Genomic DNA, 26,955 nt, shown 5'->3' with positions numbered 1-26,955 from the left:
TCATTCGGAACAGACGAGGGAATGCTTTTCTTGCTGGACACAAGTTTGATCAGTTCAAAGTTTTGAGAAATAGGGTATTGTGGAATGCATGCAAGTCCAGCATCAGTTTTGGAGAAACTTTCTTTGGCAGAAATCTTGTGGATATTTCTCTGAAACTTTTTAAGTGAAGTTTCGATAACATTTCATTGATGCTGTGTGTCATTCAGTTGAAGTTCAGGAAGCTATGATGACGACAGTCGTGAGAAGTTGATGAGCATGTATCCTGGTTTGACTAAATCACCCAGTGTACAATAGTTTATGCCTTCATCCTTATCCATGACTAAAGTGCAGGATATACGACTTTTTGAAAACTGAAACTTCCCCGTGCATGTACCGATGACAAGATCAAGATTGACAAAGTTTCTCAGCATGAGTGATGTCAGTGTCCGCATTGATGTGAGAGCTTGTCCACCTAATATGGGATAGCAGATGTGTGTAGGTAGGGAGCAGACTTGTGAGTGTGTGTGTGTATATCTGTGACTTGATGTGCACAGGTGTGTAATACCTGACGAATACTGTACTCCCTGTGTATATAGGCCTGTATTGTTACCTGTGGGCACACATTCTGTGTGCATCCTAGTATTTCCTGTGTGTTCATCTGTATGGAGAAGACATACTATGAATGGAGTAAATCCTTGTTAAACCCTCTGATTTTACCTTCCGTGACTCCAGTGGAGAATGTATCCCATGTGATGTTCATGATCGAATGAAACAAATGTGTTTCACCTTTTCTGCTTCACCTTGCTAACGACTGGGGTAGATTGGATTTATGTTATAGTCAATGAAATCAAGTTAAAAGCTGAAACTGAAACACTGGAGTTTGAAATGCACACGTGTATACCAAAGGTTGTGTCCTTCTTGGTAGTTATGTATGAAACGTGATTGTCAAGTGAACTGATGTGAGCTTTTATTGATTCACGTGTATATTTCAGTCTTCTCAATTTTTCCAGCTGTAAGGTTTTTATCTGCTCTACCTGTGTTGTTGTTGGGCTCAGGTGAGACTTCAGCCAGCTGTTACCTGTGCCTGTCTTAAACAATATCGTCGTGAGCTTCGTGTTAATGGCTTTAAAGCAAGCTGGTTGCATTGGGGAGTGCGCGTTGTCTGCCTCTGGTAAAACATGCTGTGTACATCCAGGACGTAGCTTCGCAGCACTTCCACAATAACACATTACTTGAAGAGAAGTTTACCTGGATTTATTTACGTGGATATCTACCAAGACAAGGGACAGATCAAAATGTTTGGACGAAACAAGAAGAGAAGGTAAGATGTAGTTTGTCAGAGTCACAAATACCTGTTGCAATGATCAGGATTATCACTGAATGAGTGTTAATTCCTGTGTCAACCTTGTCTTCATCGCACGTAATGACTGCATGGTGAAAGATGAATTGAAGAAAAATAGCTATATCAGAACTAAAGATCATCGGATAATCAATTCCTGCACTCATTATCTCGTGCAAGTCATTCATTATTGGCTATTCTGCCAAATGAATTAATAAGTCGATAATATTTGTCATTTCATATAAACATATAATAATCAGAATCAAGTGAAACCATAACATTAGCATCAATAGTATATTTAAATGTTAGCAAACTTATCAATACTTGTTTTCTCTGTGATTTTGACATAGTTGCACAGTTGATAGAGCATCTGCTTTGGGAGCGGTAGATGCAGGGTTAGGGTTACAACTTAAAAGAGGAAGTTGTAACTTCCTCGCTTGGAGTTCAGCATGAAGGGCATAGTGCAACTACTAGTTGACCTGTATCAGTATAATGGCTCGAGTGGGGAAGCTTACTTGCCTTCAGTAAGGCGCCTCAGTGAAGCAGCACTAGATAAAAGAGTGGTGGAAAGCTGTCCTGCAACAAGGAGGCACATTATATACACTCTAAGGACTCCTTCGTCGTCATAGGACTAAAAAATTGTTAAGTACGACGTTAAACCCAAAGCACTCACCCACTCACTCTGTGATTTTGTAAAGCAAGCTAAATGTGAATTTTTTTTGTGTGTTTTTTTGTATCTGTTAATTAAGAAATTTAGGGGAAAAAATGAATATACAACATGTAGCTGGTAAGTACTTTTTCCTGTGATTGGTATCAATCTGGCATCTTCTTATACACACAGAGAAACCTAGAGAAACTTAAAAAGGTTATTTGACCATAGATAAAAGTTAGTCCTGAACATCTTGTAAATTTGTAATCATCGATGCCTAATAGTATAGTAGGGATATAATTCAGGGTGATTTTTGCTCAGCTCAGCTAATAATCAGTGATCGTTGACAAGATGTTCATTTCAATTTGTGGGCTCTTTTGGAAATATAGCTACACATATGTTTTGCTCAATATGTATTCAAGCTGTAGACTTTGTATTCAAATTTTATCACAACTTTTGAAATATAAGCAGTACTGGTTGATGATATGTTATCATGAAGGTCACAATTCATAGGTCATCTACACCTGTGTTTCAGCCACTGTTGCTCACAAGTTAGCTTGCCATGACTCAAGAGTCTCTCACCAATGGGGTTACTGTGAATTCTTCCAGCTCATGCTGACTTCCTCCCCGATGATTGTATGTGGGATGGTTTACCAGCAACCTTTATATTTGGTTCAGTTTTTCAGTTGTCGGTGTGATGGGATCTTGGCTTTTCTTCTTTCCTCCCACCAGTAAACATGACATTCATATTTCACATCTCTATATATGACATAAATGAATGTATCTGAGGGTCAATTATAACCTGTTTTATCTTGTGTGATGTCATTTATCGTTATTGCTTGTTTAGAATGAAGTTTAACATGGTTGCTCTGGCTTGTTTACATGTGCATGTATGCACCTGTCGTCGTGGTGACACTTGTAGTACTGGGTGTCTGTCATGAGTGCACCACACATGCTTTATTTCAGTTTGTCACCTCGAATTAGTTCAACAGACTAAGGCATAAAAACATGTCTGAAAGGTGTGAACAAACTTATGTCATGTCAGTAACCTGATTTAGGATTTTTCTGCAGTATCATTGTAGTATGCCAGTTTCTTTGCCAACTATGCTCCAAAATTATATAATTGGCTGAAATTATATGGATTTCAGTAATTACGCTTTAAAAGTTGTTGGTTAGAAATAATATGTTGACTTCAGTTGATAATACGGATGAAACTGATTTTACCTTGTAGGGGTTGGCACAAAAACCATAATTATACAGCAGGACCCGCTTTATTGCATTGAGTAAATGCTTGATAATATTATGCAAGTAATTGATCTATTCGTTTAACTATGTTTATCAATAACTGCATGGAGTTGTCTCCCATGCTCGTTAATAAGTCAGGTTGTTCGCTCAAGTTGACACCTTGCTTGACATAATGCTTGCCTTTCTGATTTGGGTTTTCGTTTTTTCGAGATGGACACAAAATATCATCTTTGTTTTCATATAATCTGAACACTTGTGACTGTTTTATTCTCTGCTTTTGTGACTTTATTTTTCTGCATATGGGATTCATTTCAGGTTTGGCAGGACACAATGTCTGTGCTGTAAGCGGCCATCTATTGGGCCTCAGTTTTTAATCTGTGGTTGTCACCTCGGTGCTGAGCTGCGTTGTTTTGTCATGACTACGCACTCAGTTGGGGTTTTATCTCCTGGTCTGAGTGAATCCCTTTCTGTTTATTGAAATAAGTGGGCGGGGAGTCAAACTGACCCAGCACAGGGTCAGGCAGTTAAGCGGATTATCCATTAAAATGATATGCAGTTAGCTGGTGGTAAAACAGCCTGTTGAAATATGATTTGGTTTTGTCTTCCAGTTTGGTATGCAATAAAGCAGATTATTCCTTAAACTGATATGCCATTAAGTGGGCAGGACTGTACATGTATTGTATATTCACCTGGATCAACAAATTTCTCTATGGCATTAAACTGACTGTGTGAAAATTATAGTGTTCGCATAGCTTAGTAAGCAAGCAATTAATGTAAGAAGAATATTCCTTAATTTCAAGTTATGCTATGTAAGGGTAATTCTAGCACAAATTTGTAGGTGGTCAGCCAATTTGGATTCATTGTGCCTTCAGGGGGATTGCTAGATTTTGTTTTTTCATCTTTGCAATGCACATTCACGCATAAACCTACTGTATGTTATTTGAGTTTGTTCTGTTGTGTTATGTACAATATCAAGGCTGTAAACAAAATGCTCATATTTTCATTTTCAAACTTCTATGTATGGTTATTCAAAGAAGTTTTGGTTTTATTGGGAAAAAAACACTGTAGTCAGATGGGAAGTGTAATTTTACTTTTGTTTACAAATAAAACTGTCCATCTCACCTGTTGTGATTTATATGTAGGTATTTTGATTGTGCATGCTATCATATTCATCTCACATTGCCATGAAAAGATGAAAACTTCACTAGATATGTATAACGTGATCAGTTTCATCCATCAGTAGTTTTTTTTTTCTTATCCCAGGCTAAAACTTTGCTTTTACCCTAAATAACCACTTGTGATGTTGCCTCTAGGTGTATACTGTCCACCATTTTTCATCAGTGTTTTTATGCTGCTTGAATGTACTTTTTTTATTTTATGAATGAGCAATTTTAGTTGATTAACATATTTTATGAAGTTTTCTTAGCTACCATGGTTCCTGGTAATTTGATTATATTTAAGGCCATTGCAATTTCTTTGAATTCATTTGGAATGAAAAATATTATGATTTCAAAATGTGATATGGAAGAGTTTCTGCACCTTATTTTTGAGAAATTTTCTAAGCTCTCGTTGTTTGCATACTTGGCTTGATTCAGCTACAATAGACATTTGAATTGTGACATAAATCCTTCTCAGACCACTTAATTATTTCCAAAAGCCATTCCAGAAATTTGAGTTTGTTTAATACACATGGGAAATGACACTGGGATTGTCTTTTCCTTTGCTATCATGCCTATAGATGAGGAAAAGGAAACGTTAAAAAACCGTATGTGTAAGAATGTGCAGATTCAAACAGATTTCACTGCTGAAAATTTTTGTGGTTTCTATGGCTCACTTCTTAGATTTTTTTGTTAATGTGTTAGCATAACTTGTCTTCTTTTTCAGTGAGGAAAAGATTCTTCTTTTGTTTTTGGTTACCAGTTAATTTCCCTGCTCTTGTGTCAGAGATATAATTTTTAGACCTTATTATTTTAAGACATTTGTCCATGAATATAATCAGTATTTTGGTATTCTAGCTCAAGGCTATACATCTGATGAAATAAATTTGTACCATATCATAGCTTCACTTATTTTTGATAGTAATTTTATTAAATGTCAAACCTGTGGATGGTTGTGAGTTTCCCCTGGGCTCTGTACAGTTTCCTCCCATCAAAATGCTGGTCGCCGTGGTATATAGGTAAAATATTTTTGAGTACGCCATAAAACACCAATCAAATAAATAAATTCAGTGTTAAGGGTTATGTTTGTAAGAAAAAGTCAGTTTTGCAAATGAGGTGTTAAAAATGTTTGGAAATTTCATATATTGCAGTTTTCATTGTTTCTTAATACATTTTGCCAGGAGAAATACCCTAAATGACCTAAAAATTTGACCACAAAAGAGCATTTTTGGAGGCACTGAAATGCCATGAGATATTACTTCTGGTACGTAATTTACATTTTCCCAGTAGGATATCATCCTACCGTCCAGACACCTCTCAAAGCACCTTTCTAACCTCAGTAAAACTCCAAGAATCGGGGGAAAATGAGCATCTTAGTCGTGGACGAAATTTTAGGTCATTTAGGGTATTCAGAGTGTAGGTGAAATGACCAAAATATTTTTTTTTATTATATTCAAATGCTTGTCGGCAGTGTTGGTGATATATGTTGTGGTGTTAAAATCAAAGGGCTTGATATAATGATTGTATTAAGGAGATCATGTTTATTTTCAACACGTTTGTGTTTAATCATCACAGCTGAAACTAAAATAGAAAATCACGCAGACCTAAAAATAAAACAGCAACATATAATTGTGAAAAAACATCCCAAATGATAGGGGATATAAAGACGAAAAGAAAGTCCTGGTGGTGTGAAAACTAATTAATGAGAAATAAAAAGTGTCTCTCTTGAGACGAATTAAATGAGTGCATATCTTCATTTTCGCCGTGGCTGGCTAGTAAAGCACCTTGTCATGAATCAGTTGATTATGATATTCATATTTGCACCTGACCCTATCTATCTAATATGGTATTCATTAGTATTTGCCAATTGTCTTGGCAAGGTGATTGTATCTGATACCTGCCTGAAACTGTTAACATTTTCCCAGTTGTCATGTGTGTTAAGATCTGTGCTCCTACATACAAAATCTATACATTAATTGAATTAAGAAGAAAAATCAATCAAGGTGGAGTAGTGTGTGTCAGGGATACAGTGGAGAGGCTTACATGTGTTACCACATGGGTCATTCATAGCACTGACTTACACTTCAGGGCCTTATTGTTAATTATTTTTGGAAATGGCTAAAAAGCCAAACTCTTAACAGAAATGAACTCAAATTGCGACTGGCACATTGTTCTGCAGTAAAGAATTATTGTTAAAATTTTAAACTTCCTAGAGCAAAACATTTTACCTGTTTTACCTGAGATTGAATTTTTGTCTTAAGACGTTCAATAAATACGGGCCTTGGTCTCTTGACACGTACTTCCAAGGTCAGTGTTTTGAACCTATTACTAATATGCTGTGTATATTTATGTAAAAGTTAAGTGCTAAAAAGTCATTGATTCTGCATATCCTGTTTCTGTGGTGATGTAACAATAAGTCTTGCTGTAAGTGATAATCAAACATGGTAGACTTGTTAGCATTCTAGCTTGATTATGCGTCAGGCTTGATGCTGGCGATGGATGTGTTCATAGATAGTGACTACAAAGATACTAAAACATAACAGGATTGTTATGTAACACTGCTTCAGCTCTGTCTAGGTACTGATAAGATACTTGCATGCTTTCCCCAATTACCATAGTTCTTCTAAATTTCGGAAGAATTTGTAGGACTGTTTTTCTCTATGGAGAGGGTGGTAGTCGGGGATGAATTTTCTTAAATTGAAACATTTCAGATTTTTTCTTGAGTAAAACGATGCCTGCTTGTTTGCACTTTCAAGAACAGTATATTAGTGTAAACTTTAAAACTGTTGTTTTCTTTCTGATCATGCCACATGTAAAACATATATAACTTTTCTTAATCTGCAGAAGTCTATATAAAGTTGATCAAATAGTCAGGTTAAAATAAACTGAAGAGTCAATGGTAAACAGTCTAACACACCAAACCTACATTTCTCCTGCCATGGACACTGTTCAGCTTTAGTAGAATCTGATCTAGCTAGTTTATTGCACCCAAGGCCAGATGTTTTGTAGAGCAACAGATGTCCTAGTTGCCTATCAGTCCTCAAGATGCTTTCTTAAGGAACTGGATTTAAAATAAACACTAGATAATCTATTTAGTTTGATATCTGATTGCTGCTCTGCATCCTGCTGTAGGGGTTCCCTGTCACAGGAAGTTGTTAAAAACGGGAAATTTTAGTACAAACAGATTGGGTTACAGTTGTGTGCTAGTTTTTTATTGGTCATGTTTTGTAAACATGGCATTGATTGGTCACACTGTATCTTTGAAGACATGTTTGTGGTCAGATGGTTTTGTGAAGTTACATTTTGTCTCATTTGGTTACATTGTTGCAGATGTCCCAGCAATGTTTCCATTCAGTTTCATGCCCAAATGTGACCTAAATAATGTATTCGTGCTAAAATTGTTGCCACAGTGGTTGAGTTGACCTGCATTTACCCACCCACAGTGTTTTCATGTCAAGTGCTGTGTTCTTGCAGATAAAAACATTTAACTCAGCAGGAGAAAAATTATACCGTAAACGCCTCGCTTCTTAAAAATCCATGATTTGTTGTGTGTAGTATAAAGTGCACGAAGACCTCAGTAGTTTAACAGTTTATAGTTAATATATATCAACCATTGACATGCAGATACTGAGATTAGTGGCAAAATATCATCCTGTCAGGTTAAAAATGCCATTACAGTAGTTGTTTATAGGTGATCAGATTTGGGTCTGCATCACAGAGCTGTTTGAAGACTGTTTAATGTTCTGGAAAAGTCATCAAATTGTTAACACCATAGATAAATGTATAAACTGTACCCCTTTTGTTTAATGTTGATTAACTTAGTTGTATATCAGATAACAAAGTTATAATGAGCGCAGGAAGACAAACTCCTTGATTGACTTATCCTATTGGTTATAAGCAAACTAGAGTTCAATCGATCTTGACTACCTATGTCCATAATAAACCCATGTTGTATTTTTGGGTAGGAAATTGCTGACTGTGGAGTTTGACATGCACTTGTTAGAGGCTGTATATCTGTTCTGTTTCATAAGACTGCCTGTATTTTACTCTGTATGGTCATCCATTCTGATATAAAATTAATATTTAATTTAACTTGCCATTTAAAAGGCTTTAATTGTATTTTTGAGCAGAATGCTAGACTGGAAAAGTAGCCAGCTATCTGATGTAAAAATTGGGTGAAGTGAAATAGGAGCTTGGGTGATTGCTGAATTTTTTTGAAAAGACTGGCAGCTGGTAGCAGCCTTCTAATTAACCCTTTGATATATATATATATATATATATATATATATATATATATATATATATATATATATATAATGTATATGGAAAGGTTATAGAAGATATTATGTGTATGTTATATATATGTATGTATGTATGTATGTATGTTAGCAACAAGTGCCTAGGAGTATAAGCTCTGAATTTTTAAATTTAGAGAGAAGGTTTTTGTTCAAGTTCATGATCTCATGGCCAACTGATGACAGACAAGCCACGAGATCTGATTCATTTGGTTTGTATGATCAAATGGCGTCAAACTTTTGTGGAATTTTGCAGAGAAAAAGTGAAACTGAGCCAAGTCTTTGTCATTTGATAAGGGCAGGCGGTATGGCTTTAATCATATGCTGCTGATGAATTGATGGAAGCTTAAAAACAGCGCGGAACAATGGCAGGTATTGTGTTGAGGATTATTTATGGAGTTTACTTTGACAGGTTTACCTGTCTTGTTAAGGCTCCTCAATGGGTTGTAATTTACTTGGGGAACGCTTACCTGTCGATTAATGCACTTACTAACAACTGGACCTCTTGAGTGGACGGTTTTATGGAGCAAGTTTGCGTCCATCATAAACTGTGGTCCACCGCCATCTTCTGTGGATATGTCAGATTTATGTCTCATCTGTCTTCTACCTAAGACCTGGTTACTCCTACCAGAGATGTACATGGCATGACATCTAATATTATTTGCTTTAAAATGTATGAAAAAGTTTTTATTAGATGTTGTTGAAATTCAGTGATTTTAGGAACAAGGTTACGAGGCAAATTTGGGTTGTTTTTTGGTTAACTTTGGTCGTGTGACATGGCAGCCATCTTGAATTTTGATCAAAACCTTTAAAAATCTTATTGTTAAGAACCAATGAACAAATTCTTTTGAAATTTGATACACTTTTAGAGTTATCCCACTTAGAACAAGTTTGAAAAAATCTTGGACATGCATTGAAAACTTTGGAATCTCCCCATTGGTCAAACTTATGACATCATTAAAAATGTCTAAGTTTGATAATGTTTTCATCTGGTGTATTGGCAATGTTGACTCCAAATCTGCTTTCGGATTTTTTGTTTATCTTTGTAACTTTTTCAGATATGATCAAAAACATTTTTGTCTCGTAATTTCAATGCCCTGTAACTCGAGAACTACAAAAGCTACAGACTTGCACCAAATTGTAGCACAAGACATGTAGTTTCTGGTGCATGACAATGGATTTGAGCTGCAATCTATAGTTTTCTCGCTAGAAATATTTCAATAGCACCACCCTACTTCAAAAATAGAAATGTAAGCCTGTGAAATTAACACAGACTTTGGAGGTAACTGTGTATTACTATACATGTGCTGCAGGTAACCTAACCGCCCATAGGTTGGCTGCCTGTCACTCAAACTGAGAAATGAGCAACTCTCCCTCCTCTCCTCAGTTATCAACAGATAATTTTCAATGTTTGCTCGTAAAGCCAACCCTGTTCAGAATGCTACATCGGTAATTCTCAACAATCCAGACGGCATTCCCCAATACCCCCATGCTATCAGGAAGGAATATAAGTCCAAGGCCATGGCGAAATATACGAAAAATCTCTATCCACACTCTTAGTACTCTTAGTACATGTTACTCTTAGTAGGCCAAATTCAACCGTTAAAGAAATATGAAGGATGCCGCACAGAAAAGTAACTACAAAACCGTGCTTCATGGCTTCTGACTGAGGACCTTATTTTAAGAAAACAACACACAACACTTTCCAACCTTATATACCAAAATTTCGTATCGTTATAATCTCCTGTCGTTATAGTCTCCTAACATTTCCTGTCACCTACATTCACTCTGTCCTCACCACCTCTCAGAACTGAAGTGAGCCCAATCAAACCAGATGTGACACTAGAGTGGGGTAATTGCACACGATGTATCGAGCAACCTGAAATGTACATACTTAACCAGGTGAGGTGATTGCCAAGGCCTAACTCTATCAAGACGCTGTGGTGGTTTTCAGCACTAGATGCATTGTATATGACATCTGGTAGTGTGGGGTTCAAACCCAGTTTATTATTTTTCATTTTTGTCATGCTTTTTCTCCATGTTGCCTGTTTTTGTAAATACTATTACAATTTTATACATGCAGGATGCATGTGTTCATTATCTGTGTACTTCAGCAGTTGAATAAAGCTGTTTGTTGTTATGTGTGTTGGCATCTGTTGGTAAACAGATGTTTTCCAAAGCTTAATTTTTCCGATCATGGCAGATTAGTTCAGTGCATTACTTTCATAATATTTTCTTATTTGACATTCACTTGGGCCTTGATGCTTGGCCACTGATATCGCTGTAAGGAATGTAACAGCTTTGATTTAACCTTGGAATTTTTGTGCAATTTTCAGAAGCTGTGTATAGCTTACATCATCATACCATGCCAAATGTTGCCATTCACAATATGAAAATATGTGATATAGTGAAAAAGAAACAAAATGTCTATTTTATGTGTAGCAATATTTCGTCTCAAGCCTACAATAATGGGAACTTCCTGATACTGGCCTTGTTTTCACTGTCACTGTAGTAGCTATTTGAAGAAGTGCTGCGGGCAATTCCTGACATTTACCGATGATGTCAAATTCATATCTCTATAACTCATCAAAGCTTGTATAATGCCTGAAATTTTGAGATGAGGACTTTGTGCCAGAGGCATAGTTTTCAGTCAGTGCTGGAGTAACCAGGGGAGGTATCATTTCGGGTTTACTAATGACGTGCCAAGAACGTCCCCCTAGTTGATAACATTGTTAAGATGGCTATCATCCTCTTCAAAATTGCTGTTTTTTCTATCAGCAATTAGTGGATGTGTGGTTAAAATGAAACACACCCATGTGTTGTGTGTTTCTCATATCTTACAGTTATAGGGGGTGCGTGTTAAAAATGTTAAACATTTTTGTTATTTTTATTTTTTTTTTTTTAATCCTTTTTTTTTTTTTACTTAGATGCCACTTAAAAATTGAAAAATGGCTGTTCATAATAGATTATTGCTTTTCATCATATGTGTAAATGTAATATTGATCTGACTTGCTGAAGAAAGCTTTATCAGATTTTTTTTAATAAGGAAAAGACCTATTTGGATTGTGCAAGCAGACAAAATAATGATGTTTTATGTTTATACTGCTGATAAGGTTGAAGTCATTTTGATAGGATTCAGTCAGAGCTTTTGAGGAGATATTGGTAGAGTCATGCCTTTGTTACACATGTTGGTTAGAGTCTGAGAACAATCATTTAGACATTGGTTTTCCCAGGGCTGTTGTTAATTTACATGTACAAAATTTGACTCCCAAAGTGGAATATTATCCTACCTTCCAAACCAACTTGATCACACTTTTCTACAATGTAAAAAAACTCCTTATAGATCAAATCAGGCAAAATACGCTGTTCAGTCATGGGCAAAAGTTTCTACGTCATTCGTAGTTGTTGTAAGGGACAGATTTCATGCATGACCTCCATCTAATTTATGCCAGAATTTCTCCTTGTTGACATGTTCTGGCAGAATGTATTACATGCATTTGCCTGTTGACACTTGTTTGTAACATGCATAACATGACTTAGTGACTTTGTGTTTTATGACAAAAATGAAGAATGTATGCAATGTGGACGTTAATCCCAAAACACATTAAAGAACTTGTGTGAAATCCTGTGTAGTGATAACTTTTACGGACATGGTTGATTTATATTTCCTTCTGTTCAATACAAATATTCATCAGTGAACTTTTTTACAGTAGATTGAAGAATCATATTGGCCCTGAAGTTTGGCTTAAGTTGTGTTGGAACTGAAGACAATTTGCTTTTGGACCAACACAGCCATCCTTTAGCTAAATCACACCTCAGATAAATCATAAGTCCTAAATTATGCTGCCAAGAGCCTGTGCAATTATAATGTAGGCATGTGTAAAGTATGTGATGGTAACATCCTCTGGAGTGAAGCAATTAAGGTATGTCTCGTATTGCATGACCTATAACAGTTGACCTTACCAGCAGCTTTTTCTCAAGTGGCATGACCATTAATGTCATGCAATCTTGCATCTGTGTGGATTGAAAAGGCTTCTCTCTAGTTCTTATCTTGATTTAAGATGAAGTAATTTCATTGGAATAAGAAACTGAGCTAATGGTGTCAATGGAAGTTAATTAATACGCCATTTGGCGAGCAGCATTGCGTGTTGAGGTAGCAGAATGACATATCCACAGGATGCCTTCAACACACAACTTAAGTTACATCTCAGCCATTTTTGCCCCCCCCCCCCCCCCCCCCCCTAAGTTTATAATGGATGCCACCTTCTTTTAGATTTGTCGTAAGGGAATTTGGAGCAATCTATTAGTGGTGGTAGGGTGTAAATGTGATTTGTTTTTATCCACAGGAATTTTTAAAGCTGTGACAGTAATTCTGTTTATACCATCAGACCGCTTGTGTTGGTGTACTGAAGGGCTTTTTTTGTCCCTTCTTTTTTTGAGTTTAGTCAGGATGAAAATGCTTTGCTGTTTCAAAAAACACATATGTGGTTAACCAGATAGCTACTTTCATTGATACGCTTTGCATGTTTTACAGATATTGTTTTTTTTTTGTTGCTGAATGCTGGCCATAGTTTCATTGTTTTTTTTTTAAGGTGATTTTCAAGGTGAAATCCAGGACAATTTTTTGATGTGCATCTGCATTTACTTTTGCCAGAGGATCATTTTGTTTGGCACTTTCTGTGATATAAAGTAGAAACTGCGTGGTGCCACATAACCCTTGCTGCAAACAGGTGATTGTTATACTCAATTGCTCGTGATTCCTGTATTGGAGTATCCATATGCTCTGTTATAGGTTCTTTCAGAAGAAGACAACTTATCATTGTTTGTTAACATTTTGGTATTGGTGTATCTATTAACAGGCAACATCTCTTTTACCGATCCCCGTCCATATTGTGATTCTGTGTTTCTCCCAAAACGGTTTAAAGTCTCTGCGGCAATTGAAACCTTGCCCTCAGTGTATAAGAAGAGCCTGAATGTACTGTTAGTAGACTCTGATGACTTATTGAAGGCTTATCAAGTTGCCATGGTAAATATCTGAATAAAGCAGATTTACAGGCATTAGAATCATGCCTTTTCCTTACGTTTGCCTTTGAAGGTATATAATCTTAACTTGGCACCAGGCCTGTTTTTTTTCTTCTTCTTGTTGATATAAATATGGTTGGTGTGCATCATAATATAGCTTGAGGTGGTAGTCATAATTATCCCCTCTGATACTCTTCATTTCATTCAATAATTTAATGCAGTGAGCTGAGTTCACTGCTTTTCAGTTTTGTGGATGAACAGAACTATTTTTGTTTTTTTATTTCTCCGTCATCTTATTTACCCTTGTATCTTCTGATAAAGATGGTGAGCAATTGGGGTTTCCTGACGTGATAAGAAGAAATAAATGTATGGCTCCTTGAATGTACAACAAACTTCTTTTCAATAAGGCTTCCTTCAGCTGGCAAAAGACATTGATACATCTTCTTTGATGATGGAAAAGACTTTGAAGTTGCTTTATGAAAGGTGTCTTGGAAAAAAATATATGTTTTGAAAAGTTGTTCTTTAGTTGTTAAAAATGATAAAAAAAATTAATAATTATGAGAACAGAAAATGATGTCAGTATTGTGCTTGTGCTGATCAAATATAAAATTCCATTTGAGGTCCTTCTTGCAACCTCTTCTGGGATTAAACCGACACATGTGTTGTAAAGTTTGAAAGACAAAAATCTTATGACCGCTTGGTTGTGACCCACCACCATGTTGATGATGAAGAGTTGCATTCTATTTGTTAACCAATCAAGGGTAGAAAACATGTGTTTATACAATAACCACTTGTTAGCAAACTGAGTTGCCCTGTCAAATATACAGATATATTTCTGCAATTGACTTGTATCATTGTTTTCCTTGTCCCAGATGTTTTCTACGAAGATGATTTCATTTGCTCAATATATTCATAATGGGGTGTCAATGCCCGATGACTTTTTCTTCTAGGATAGGATAGCTTACTTTTTTCTGCTCACTACATTGGGATATATGTTCATGTCTATAAACAGACACTTCTTAATCAAAAGTGCTTTACCTAGTCCTGATATAGAAGCATATGTATTGGAAATCAATAGAGGGATTGTGTGACTATCAACAGAGATAAAATGATAAAATGATAAGAAACCTAGCGAAGTATATCCTCATGTTTTCCACTGAAGACCTAATAACGTACTGATATCTGGGGAAGTTTTCAGTGTGGCGTCAAACTGTCTGATGGTCAAGGTTGTTTGAGGAAGTATTGAATATGCGTGATCTAGTGATTGATCAGGCGTTGTAAACAAGTTCTGTGGATTAAGAAAGAGCAGAGGTACGTGTTAAGTAGCTACTGTGTACCCAGTTACTGGATTTATTGTACCAGGCCCTGTCAGGCTGATCTGAGGATCATCTCTTCTTACCTATATGGGATAAAGGCAACTTTGGAAATGAGGGGAATTGATGGTAGCAGTTTTTGTGAGTAACGGTATGGTTGAAACACAAATTTGTTTATAGACATGGAATACTTATCTGTTTATCAAGCTATTGATCTCTATTCGGCTATACAAAGATAGTTTTCTAGGAACCTTTTATTTGTGTAGAATAATGGTTTTTTTGTTGTGTATATCGATCATCTGGCTCTTTAAAAAAAATTCAGAAGAACACAGATAGTTTAACAAAACATAGTGATTGCTCATGTATGTAATGCATTACCATATGGGTTATAAGACTATTGTGGAAAAAACATACACACTGGGTAGATTAACTGCAGTGTTGCTGTGATTGACTTCAAAAATTTTCAGTCTTGTTTTGAAACTGTTTATGATCAGAGTTAATGCATTGGTGTGATAGGCGCCACAACTGTCTCTCTCCTTAGAGCATCAGGATTGCCATCTACCAGTAACGTCTAGGTTTTAAACCATATAGGTCATTATTATGTATCCTAATTTACATAACAGGTGTGTATGTTAGTTATGTTATCTATAGCAAGTCTGGTTAGACAAACGGCAGGTGTGACCGTTCTGTATGAGAACTTTTTTATTTTATGTGTTCATGGCTCATAGTCACTCTAGCTATGGCACATGTAGTTCAAGTGTTACAGTGTGTTCCTGATCAAGGTCTGCAGAATCAGCATTTGATTGTTGGGAATGTAGTGCTAATTTTGTTATAGTTTTATGATTAATCAGGCAGTCTGTCAGCAACCTGCAGATGGTCATGGGTTTCCCTCGGGCTCTGCCTGGTTTTCTCCCACCATAATGCTGGCCACCGTTCTATAACTGAAATATTCTTCAGTCCAGTGTAAAGCACCAGTCAAGTAAATAAATAAAGAAATGATCAGTCAGATATTGAATACAAAATTATTCAGCATGTTCAAAGTCAAAACTCATATGTCTTCTTAGATTATACATTTTGGTGTACAAGTGTTACAAACTTAATTTCTTGAATAGGTCATCTATGTGTATATGACTTGGATAATAGATTTTATATATAGTTTTGATAAACTTCATTCCTTTATATAAAGGTCATGTTTGATTGAAAAACCCCCTTTAAGCTCCCATTGAAAATCTGCCCTTGATAAAAACACAATGACAAGATTACTTGTTCTTGCTTCTGAGGGCGAAATATTTGTATGAAATCAGGTGGCTAATAATCCCAAGAATTAAAGAAATCCAAGAGCTCAGCCAGACACTTTGGCACCAAATCAGCTAGATCAGATCATCCCCTGACCGTACTATTGATGAACAGCAGGTCCTAGCCCATGAAAACCTGGCTACACAAAGCCGCCGCCGAGAGAGATAACTGAGATCTTACTGATCAGAAGGTCAAAGATGCAGCAGTGCCAAAGGCAGCTAACTATGACTTTTTATCATGGCACATTAAAAGGAATATTCCTCAGACCCCAGCTTATAAATCATTTATTGACCCTAGTATTTATATTCCGAGTCTTTTAGCTCTATATTTCATGTTACCATCTGAACCAAACTGTTTTATAGGAGATTGGATAAACGGAAGTCATCGTTTATAACATCCTTGATTTCCAATTCGTGTCAAGTCACCTTCTTAACTTGGCTACATATGTGACTTCAAAGCTCAAGAAAAAAAAATCCATGAATCCATGATTGACAGAAACAATTATTGGTTTCAGATTTCAGCATTGACATGAAATTTTCTGATCTTTGCAATTGTTGCGTGACCTTTACAATTGTTGTGTTCTGAGTATGCAGTGATATTAATAGGTACAGAAAAAAAATTACCACTCTATTTGTCATCACATAAGCCTAAATTAGGAACAACTGCAGAAATTTGAAATACATTGGTGTCAGTTTAGACAGAGTATAACCTCATAAAGTCTCTCCAACCTGTTCATGAAGTAAGACATCCAAACTGATGGGCGTACATCAAGACTTTGACCCACAGGTACATACTTGTTAAGACCTCACACGCACACACACATACACACACACACACCTGTCATCATCTTGATGGCTGAACAGATTCAGGCTATTTTGGGTCGAACAGTATCGTTATCTGGCAGTTGTGAGTGTCAAGGAAATCACGGCTGTCAGAGATGATCGTAGGGATGACGTCGCGTCTAAGTATGCCCTAGCTCACAATCAGAAAAAGGTTATCGTCATATTGATTAATGATCGAGCAAACGCAACAGGGTCTAACTCAGATACGTGGATTGAATCGGGCCACTTGTTTGAGGGATTTAACGTCATCGTATCAATTGACAAGCTTTCAGAAGAATCTGACAAGTTTTTTGTTGCTAGTTTGTGATCGGATGTTGAACACAGTTTTCAGTTTGAGCCTTTGATGTGGCTAGCTAAGCTTGGATCTTCCAAATATCAGCTTTAAACTAAGGATTTGCCTGACCTATGTTATATGGTATAGAGAGTATCATCTTCCCAAGAGAGATCCTCAGGTAGGTTAACATACTTGTATATTTGTGTTGAGAGAATCTGCAGAATTACAGGAGCCAGGGGGGCCTCTGTGGCTCAGTGAGTTAGCACACTAGCCCAGCGTAGTGACCCAGAAGCCTCTCACCAAAGTGGTCGCTGTGAGTTCATGTCCAGGTCATACTGGCCTCCTCTCCGGCTGTAGGTGGAAAGGTCTGGCAGCAACCTGCAGATGGGTGTGGGTTTCCCCCGGGCTCTGCCTGGTTTCCACCCACCATAATACTGACCTTCGTCGTATAAGTGAAATATTCTTGAGTACGGCGTAAAACACTAATCAAATAAATAAATAAATTACAAGAGCCATTTATGGAACTGGTTCAGATGTTTGTGTCCACTTGTGTAACTGTAATATTATGTAGGATGCTATGTTTAGGACTTAGTGCCTTTGTTGAAAGTTGATTACACTTTCATGGCAGCTTCAGAAAGTGAGAATAGATGTGCATTTGAAGGTTGACATATTCAGATCATCGGCATGAGAACAGAAAGTATCTAGGGTGAGTAGACTTGTATGTACACTGTATTTAAATCGCACAAAATTTTGGATAGCCTAGTTCTTGATCATGTGACTGCTGTATCACAGTGGTATTTACAATTTTCAAATTGTGGAAATATATATGTATCTTACATATAGGTGTATGTAGCACATATTTGACTTGTACTGTAGTTGTTTTGTTGATAGCAGAGAGTCATTATTTTTTGATTGGGCAGCCTTAACCTTACACCACACTCAAGGAACTTAAAATGTTAGGGCATGCACACTGAAAATACCTAAAATGTTTTGGTACACCAAAAGAACCTAAACCCTTAGGACTCAGTGAAAGAACTGAAAATGTTTGAAAGAACCTGAAAGGGCACACTGAAAGAACCTAAAACATTAGGGCACACTAAAAGAACCTAACACCTTAGAATATACTCAAATAACCTAAAACGTTTGGGCACACTGAAAAAACCTAAAACCCTATAGCACACAAAATAACCTAAAAAGTTAGGGCACACCGAAAGAACCTAAACACTTAGGAATTACTAAAAGAACCTAATACATTTGGATTCACTGAAAGAACCTGAATGCTGGGGCAAACTGAAAGAACGTAAATGTTACGGAAAACTGAAAGAACCAGTGACTTCAGAAAAAATGCTTCGACTTCTTTAGACACTCTTACCAGGGCAGAGACATTTGAAGTTTGTATGTGTTCTTTGACAGATGTAACTTGTTTGTCAGGTGATGGATACAAGGTCATTATAAATGATCACACCATCAGCAGCTATTCACTGCTACCTTTTGTTTTCTAATTACCTTTTCTGAGATGCTGATTGCTGTCATTGCTGTGTAATCACATGTAATTGCTGTACCTGTCAGTTAAAAAAGAAATGGTTTTAATTTCCTTCTGATATGTTATTATAGGGCCCATGGCTAAAAAGTGACATTTATTTTGCTTGAAAATTAATTACTTTGGTCTGTGTATTGCCTGTAGTGATTTTATAGGGAATGTAGCATATAAACCATTGGTTTCTCACAGCAGTTTTGTCGAACATCTCTGATGTGGTCCATATGATTAGGCCTGTTGCCAAGGATACAACGGAAGTGTAATCATTATTGTGTAATTTCTCAGGATTTAGATTTTATTAAATAACTCCTGGCCAAGTGACAGACAGATTGTTGACAAAGTATTTTTAACCATAGATCTGTGGGCAGAAGTAACTGATTTGTCTTCCTGGCCACATGCTGACAGTTGAACAACCCATGAAGATGTGTAGGCAGTAGTAAAGTTATATATATGTAAATGCAGAAAGAATTGCCTGAGATGCTTGCTGAATTTGACCTTGAAGTTTTTATGGGGTATTCTAGAAATGTGTTATTGGCTTCCTTGTGGATACTGTATACGGTAAATCTTCAACATTTTCAACCACTTAGGCACTTTTTGCTGTGGTATTTGTGCGCAGAAAATTATTATGAAAATGACACTAAAAATGATTTGTTTGTGTCATTAAAGATGCAATTTTCATAAAACTGTGCAAATCTGCACCCCAATAGATCTCTTAGTTGCAGAATATTGGTTGCAGAGGAAACTGAAAAGGTCGAAGAATTATTTTACATTGGAGTGCCAACATTCTTAAGTACTTGTTGAGAGTTCCAAAGTTTTCACCTAAAAAGTCAGGTTTAGTGGAAATCGGACACTGTGCCAGATTGTTTATCCATCATTTATCATGGTCACTGCACACAGCAGCTCTGTAATGTCCATGAGGATAACCTCTGAGAAGGGTGAAGGGCAATGTGGGATGGGTCATATTTCCCTACTAGTGGTTGGAAGGCAATAGTTACACATCTTACACAGTTCCTTTTGAAAATTGACTCCCATCTTATCAGATTTTATCATTTTATACCAGCTGGAGGCCTTCAATGAGTTGGGTTTTATGACCTCTGCAAAAGTGGTAGCCCAGAGAGACTCACTCAGCAAAGCAACTCTCCAGGGCTGTGTGGTAAGGGTTTGTGGATTTAGTAAAAGACTGATTAATAGTTTTTGTGTCATTAAAATGCCAGGTCTTTAACAGGGTATGTAAAGGCTAAGGTAATAAAAAAGAAGAAAGTTTATTCTGTGAGGAAAGATAAACCAAATGGAAAAAGGACTCACCTCTCTCATTAACACCCACCTCCCCCTCAACCATACATGCCTCATCTCTCAAATTCTTCAAGAACTTTGACAGAAGTTCATATTTTGATCATTGAGGGGTCATATTTTGAGAGAAAACATTGTTTCAAGGAATGTTATGCTATTCTTCGGCTAATGAAAATAGAAAAGCAGTGGATATGTTAGAGATGTTAAATGTGGTAAAGAGTTAGGGAGAGGAACTTGACCTTTAATGGGCGTTCCAGTTTGACACAGATACTGAACTGTGAAATAAATCAGAGCTAGGTATAGGCACAGATCAGGCAAGTGCTCTACTTGTTTAAAAACAGGTTTTGAGGTTTTATTATGACTATTCAGGATTAAAATGATTTTAGCCTTATTCTTGATTTACTTTTAAAAGTGAAAAATGTTACCTACATCAGAAACAACAAAAGTTAACAAATATGTTGTATACAAAATAAACAGCTTACTCTACAACCAAAATATTTTAGACACTTTTACAGAGTTGTAAAAGTTATAGTTGAAGATTATTCTCAGAACCTACCAGTATCTCATATAAAGGATAATTGTCAGCTGCATCTCTGTTGATGGTTGGCACTGAAGCAGCAAGTGTGACAATTACAGTGGGGAAATCGGTTAATGTTGTCTTTGAAGGAGACAATGCACTTATCTCAATCAAATGAAGACACTTATCTTGGCAGTGCCTTCGAGCAGATGCCTAACAGAAAATGGCACTAGGAGAGTGTACCCTGCTGTATTAGGACGTACTAGAACTTAGTGGCTGAAGTACACAGTTATTCCAGAAGTGACACATCAGGTGTATGAATTTGTCACTGTCAGGAATGCAGGCTCTCAGACAATCTTCAGAGTTTAGTTCAACCAACTAAGACATACGATTTCACTAGAGAAATCAGCTTTAGCCTTTTATCCAGATTTGAAAAGAGGTGATGCTGTCTGTTAACTCTTTGCTTTTTTGTTCCAAATACATGATTTTACAGAAAAGGCAACATTGTTGTAACGATTTGGAAAGATATATAACAAAAAGGAGATGTAATTTTCTGATACAGATGTAGATAACCTGTCTTGGAATCTTCATCAAAATATCAGAGATTTTCTTGAAAACATCAAACAGATATTTAATAGTCCAACTTTAATACTGGTTGTATCGTGTGTGATGTCGCGATGATGTGTGATGTTCAGTACTTAAATTTTACGTGTAACAGCCCTTTTAAGCACTAATGAACAATTTCTTTGACATTATTCTTTTATAACCACACTAAACATGAGTTTCAGGGGATCATATGTTGTTATAGCAACTGAAATAGAAAATTTCTTTGACAGTCATCTATTCATTGTAGTAAAATTTCTCTGCTCAATGTGATGGAATTTTGCAAGTTAATTTGGTCGTTAATGGTTTTTGTGTCTCTTTGTGTCATGCTTTTGACGTCACTCTGTCTGAAGCCTTCTGCCTGTTTCAAGGGGCTGGGCTCAATTTTTCTTTATGCCTGCGATCAAATGGCTGCCGTCAAGGTTCATAACCAGGAAGCTGCCTGGGTGATGTTCAGCGGTGGAGTACACCTCTTAAATGGTTTCTCTGTTTGACCGTCTGTCATTTGATGAGGCTGTCAGAGCAATTCTCAGCACGCAGCACAAAGTAATCATCAATAATGGACACTTCAAGCGGGTAGACAGTCACTACAACAACGACATATGAATCTGACATTTGCACTCTCCCTGAGTGGTAAACTTTCTAATTAATCAAAAAATTTATTGCTTGTCATTAGCAAAAATTGAATTTTAAAAATACATGTATATTTATAGTTCTTGTGAAAAAGTATTTGCCCAAGATTCGCGCTTAGTTAAGAAGTATGCATGTACATGTAATTTTTCAGTTCAGTGTCACTACATTTCCTTTCTTAGCAGTCATCTTCTGGTGAACAAAACTTTACATAATCCCTTATCCACTTACATCAGAAAGACATACATACATGTACTTAATTTCTGCTTTGGATGCATACCCAGAAGTATTCTGGTATTTAATTTACTACATGCAATAATAAGAAATCATGTTTTTTTTCTTCTTCTTTTTTTTCACAGTGCATTTATTTCACATGATGTTGAAATGTTTGTAAAGTCATTGTTGAGGTTTCTAATCAAATTTACAGGCAGTAGGGCCTCTATGTACAGTTTTTGTTCTTGCGCTATTCCCCTCTGGCAATCTGGCATTCATGATAATAACATCCTGGCTGTAACAATGTTTCTTTCTTGTGAACAATGTTTTCAGTATGTTACCCTACAAGTACTTCCATTTGACCTTCCTGTCTCACACAATTTCACCACAAAATATTCCTTGTCCTCCACTCCATTTGTATGTAAACATGTATGTGTGTGTTTAAGTCAAAACCTCTGTTTACTGCCTTTATCTGACAATGAAGAAAATAAGAATATTTTCAAAAGAGATATATGTTTTGCATCAGGATTTCTGTTTATCAGACTCTTTAAATAAGTCACATTTCCCTCATAATGAAATTCCTGGTTGTCATCTAAACAACATTCTTTTGATTTAAATCATCATATAAATCTTGTGAACTGTGCTCTTCCTTGAAGACATAGAGCCTTTGTTCCATCTTTTGTCTGTCATAACATATCTTAATGTAATCTAGAGACCGAGCTGAACACACACCACCTGGGAATGGTCAAAATGGTATTTATATACTGAGATGTTTGCATATTTAACAATTTTGATGTTATTTTATTCTTTTATTCCTCAAGTCTTTTATTCTTGTCTATGAATTAAAGCACTTTTCAGCAGGCTATGGTACTGAAGAACACAAAATACACACCTGGGATGAACTTAATCAAAATGATTTGTAGTAGGGATAAAATCAGATGGTTTAAATGTGAACATATGTTCAGCCAACATGTACAAACTGATTCCTTGTGGTATTCTGTTGGTGTGACCATGGCCTTTAATTTGATGCAGCATGATAGTGAATGTATCTTTAATTTCAGGCGGAGGAGGGTTGAACTCTGAACTCCTTAATATGACCTGCACAGTGTTCAGGAAGTGCTGTATGTGGCACATATACACAAAACTTCAGCTGTGACCATTCATAGAAAGAGTACTGATCCTGAGTTAAGATTACCCAACTTTGACTTTTATCTGATGGTTTGGTGTCAAAATACAGTGTGTGTGAAGATTTTCTATCATTTAAGCTACCATTTGGTATTTCCCTTTCTTTGGCTGCATATATGCTCTGTATATTATATGTTTGTAAAGGGCAGCATAAAGCAGATGTTGGTATGTTTGCAGTCACAGGATTGGATGCAGATAGGATAGGGTTTCTCCTGGAACTCTCATTAGCAAGTCATATCACTGATGTTTTGACCTCTAATCAGTAAGAGAAATGCTGAAAGATAAACTCATTTGTAGGAAGGAAGACAGACAAGATTTTTCATAGGAAAGTTGCTGTGAATTTACATGATATAAGAGTAAGTTAAAGTGAATGCAAAGAATAATGACAGCATTTATTTTTTTGCAATATTTGAATTTCAATTTTGTTCTTTGATGATAAAAAAAAAAGTGCTAGTGAGAATTTCTGGCAAGGCTTTTAGAATAATGTCGTGATTGCAGAACCTGTTTGGTTCATGCAGCCATGTCTATTGTGTAAATGATTGTCTTTAAAATGTTCTTGATATAAGGTTTAAGTTAAGAACAGCCCTCCAAAAAAAGCTATTTCTTCGAGGGAATGCAAAGTGATTGGCTGTCTGAAGCAGTATGGGGAGAATTCAACCAGAATGTCTCAGGAGAATCTACAATGTCACAAAACATGTGGCAACTGTAGGAGATCCAGTACATGCAATCAGACAGATTCCCCAGTGGTTTTCCTAAAGAGACCTTGTCTAATGGTCTACTCTCAGAGTTTTTAGTCTGGCCTATTTTGTGTGCTGTCACTATGCCGCCCCTATCTGGCAGTTAATTCTTCAGTCCACATTATGACCCATTTCTGAACAGGAACCTGGCTAGATATGTAATTACTTTGGAACCCACGCCACATATGGTTTTAAGTAAATGACTGAAGATACTTTAAGAGATTTAGATTTGCCCTGTGGTAAATGAATCACAGAAAACTAGGGCTGTATGCAGCAGTGGCCATGGATAAAAGCTTTCTTTCAGACCGGTACCCTCAACTTGAAATAACGTCACCAATGATATGATTTCCCGAAGGAAAGGCAGGAAAGTAGGGAACTTAATCGTTTCACATTTACTAAATTTGAAGTGTACGTTTCTGCCTATAGCATGTAGTGTATTGGTGACAAATTACTGTGCAAATTGTGCAGGTGAAACATTTGTCCATTAATGCTCACTGGCATTGTTCAGATGATAACAGAACCTTTAGGATTAGAGTAGGGTGCATACTGCCGATTAACAGGACTAGTTTGAATGCTCAAATATGTGAGTTTTGAAAGACATTCAGACTGCAATGTGTATTTTAAAATGGAATTATATGTAGTTTAAGTTAGTTAATCCTGTCATTTGTGTTTTCCGAGCCATACAAGTCTCCTCTAGATTGCCATAATACTAAAATAAACAGAGGTACGTTTATGGCACTAACTGAACCTCAACAACAGATGGTTTAGATGCAGTTGATGCGCTTGCAGTTACTATGTTGTCCCTACCCTGCTCAGATTTGTTATGGTATTTGTTATATGTATAGTCTGGAATAGGAATAATGGTTTTCTTTTCCTTTTCTATGCTTACTCGGAAGTTATACAACAGCAGTGTACAATTTTGATTTTCGGTTTTAGACCAACTGCCAAGCGTGCAATGGCTAAGGAAAGGGAATGGTTAGAGGTGAATTTGGGTGAAATATGCTCAAAAAACCTTGTAGCTTTTCACTATAAACCAACTTACTCACAACCTTTTCTGACAGTCCTGCCAATGAGCAAGAGCAATATCATATCTGGAACAATTCGGAAAAGAGCAGTTAATCTTTGCCTATATAGCATTTTTGAACTAAAATTGCAGGCATCCATTACTTTGATGCATTTATGTAGCTGCCTAGCTCCGTCTGTGTTCATCTAAAACAAGTTCCAGAAACTTCAGTGATAGGCTTGCATTGTTTGGCCCTCCCCAGATCATAGGAGATTGTTAGAGAAAAACTGCTTTTCATGTTGGTAGGTATGTGCTCTAACATGGTTCTGTAGCCTTTAAGCTCTGCCACTTTTTGCTGATGTCATTGCCTGTTTTTGACCTACACTGTACCCGAACATTCCAGAGCCAACCACTTGAGGCTGTATGTTCAGGCTGGCTGTACCAGCACTTTACATGCCACCCTGCCAGACTTGATCCAGTTGGTCATGGTGTCCTTGATGGTTGGTGTACTTTACCACTAAGGGAGGGGTGAATATGTAAACAGAACCCCCTTGGGGAGACTTCTCCTGTATCCCAAGGGAGACTGTGACTGGGTACACCTGATACCCTCACCAACCAACCTTAGGGGTCAAGTTAAGTGTGATTTATCTTAAATACCTCTGCTTGTCCCTCCCACCTTGTCTTACAGTACACAGCCTCATCACCAGCCAAGTCCTTCCCAAGAGGGATATAACCTAGTCTGATGGTAATTACAGGATTAAGGCTACTTGGTCTAATTAGGAAAACTGCTTTGACATTTTGCCCCAGTGATCACTCAGGGTTAAAACACAAGTCAGTAACAAGCTCTCTCCTGGTCTTGCTCTCAGTCACTCCCATGCCTACCAGGTCTGGATCTTTTGCCAAACTTGGCGAAACCATCTCTTGTATTGGCTATTTACACAAGTGGTTCAAGTACTCAGGTGCCACCAGTATAACTGGTTGTCCATGTTCCTTTTATCTTAGTGATTTTGCAGGTACTTTACGTCGTGAACATTTTTCTTAAAGTGTTTTCGTTTAACAGTAGATGTGTATTTTAAAGTTCAATGTTGGAAAAAAATGGCGATATTAAATTTGGGTCATGAACAACATGACTCATAACTGGATTTGTTCTCATTAAAATTACACCAACGTGCCAACTTGTGAATTGATTTCCGTTACCCATTAACAAAGTGTTTGCTATGGATTACATAAACATCTTTAGGGGGGACCTAAAAGTATAATTTATTATCTTTAACCATAGAGATAAATAATGAGAAGCAAAATTTTCCCAGGTTGAAAGTGTCAACATTTTGATCACCAGTGTGAGATTTCGAGGGACTAATGCTTACAGTTACATTTACACTGTAGATGCACAGCCTCTAATCATATATCACAAGTGTATGTATATAGTGATATCAGTGTCATGTACACTTTTTTTATGGCTATGTTAGATGGAGTTATCAGTTCATAGAGTCAGATCTGGCTTGGCCAGAGATGTTTATCTCTGACAGTGACTAAACTCTATTTAATCTGGAAACAACTGTCAATACTTTACCCCCTGTCCAGTCAGTGAGCCACCATATGCTACTGAGTCTGGGAATATGTCACTAAAAGGAGGATGGAGTGATGGGGGCGGTGAATGGTAAGAGCATACTAAGGGACATCAGGGAGAAGAAAACAAAACTGTAAAACCCCTTTATAGGAGGGTCAGTATTGGTTATAAAGCTTTCTGCACACATGGTGTGTTACTTATAATACCACCCTCCCACTGCCCATGTTTTTTTGGTTGAATAGCCCAAATCCTCTGGGAG

The 26,955-nt window shown here is 36.8% G+C and overlaps 1 protein-coding gene across 8 annotated transcripts in view; it reads left to right on the top strand.

Annotated features, from left to right (window-relative positions):
* The window catches only part of LOC135475487 (rap1 GTPase-activating protein 1-like), a 193,720-nt gene that overhangs the window by 102,454 nt on the left and 64,311 nt on the right, over nt 1-26,955 (top strand). The window contains exon 1 of one of the 8 annotated variants that reach the window (XM_064755411.1): nt 1,062-1,300. The exons of 6 other annotated variants lie outside the window; for them this stretch is intronic. In XM_064755411.1, the coding sequence (XP_064611481.1) occupies nt 1,275-1,300 (26 nt within the window). In that variant the 5' untranslated portion in view covers nt 1,062-1,274. Of the gene's footprint in view, nt 1-1,061; nt 1,301-17,425; nt 17,590-26,955 lie in introns of those variants that run through there. One more of the 8 variants, XM_064755410.1, reaches the window with a different exon arrangement.

Source organism: Liolophura sinensis, chromosome 9, assembly GCF_032854445.1.
Source record: "Liolophura sinensis isolate JHLJ2023 chromosome 9, CUHK_Ljap_v2, whole genome shotgun sequence".
Lineage (NCBI taxonomy): Eukaryota > Metazoa > Mollusca > Polyplacophora > Chitonida > Chitonidae > Liolophura > Liolophura sinensis.
Note: the sequence above shows the minus strand (reverse complement) of the source record. Positions and strands in the feature narration are given on the sequence as shown.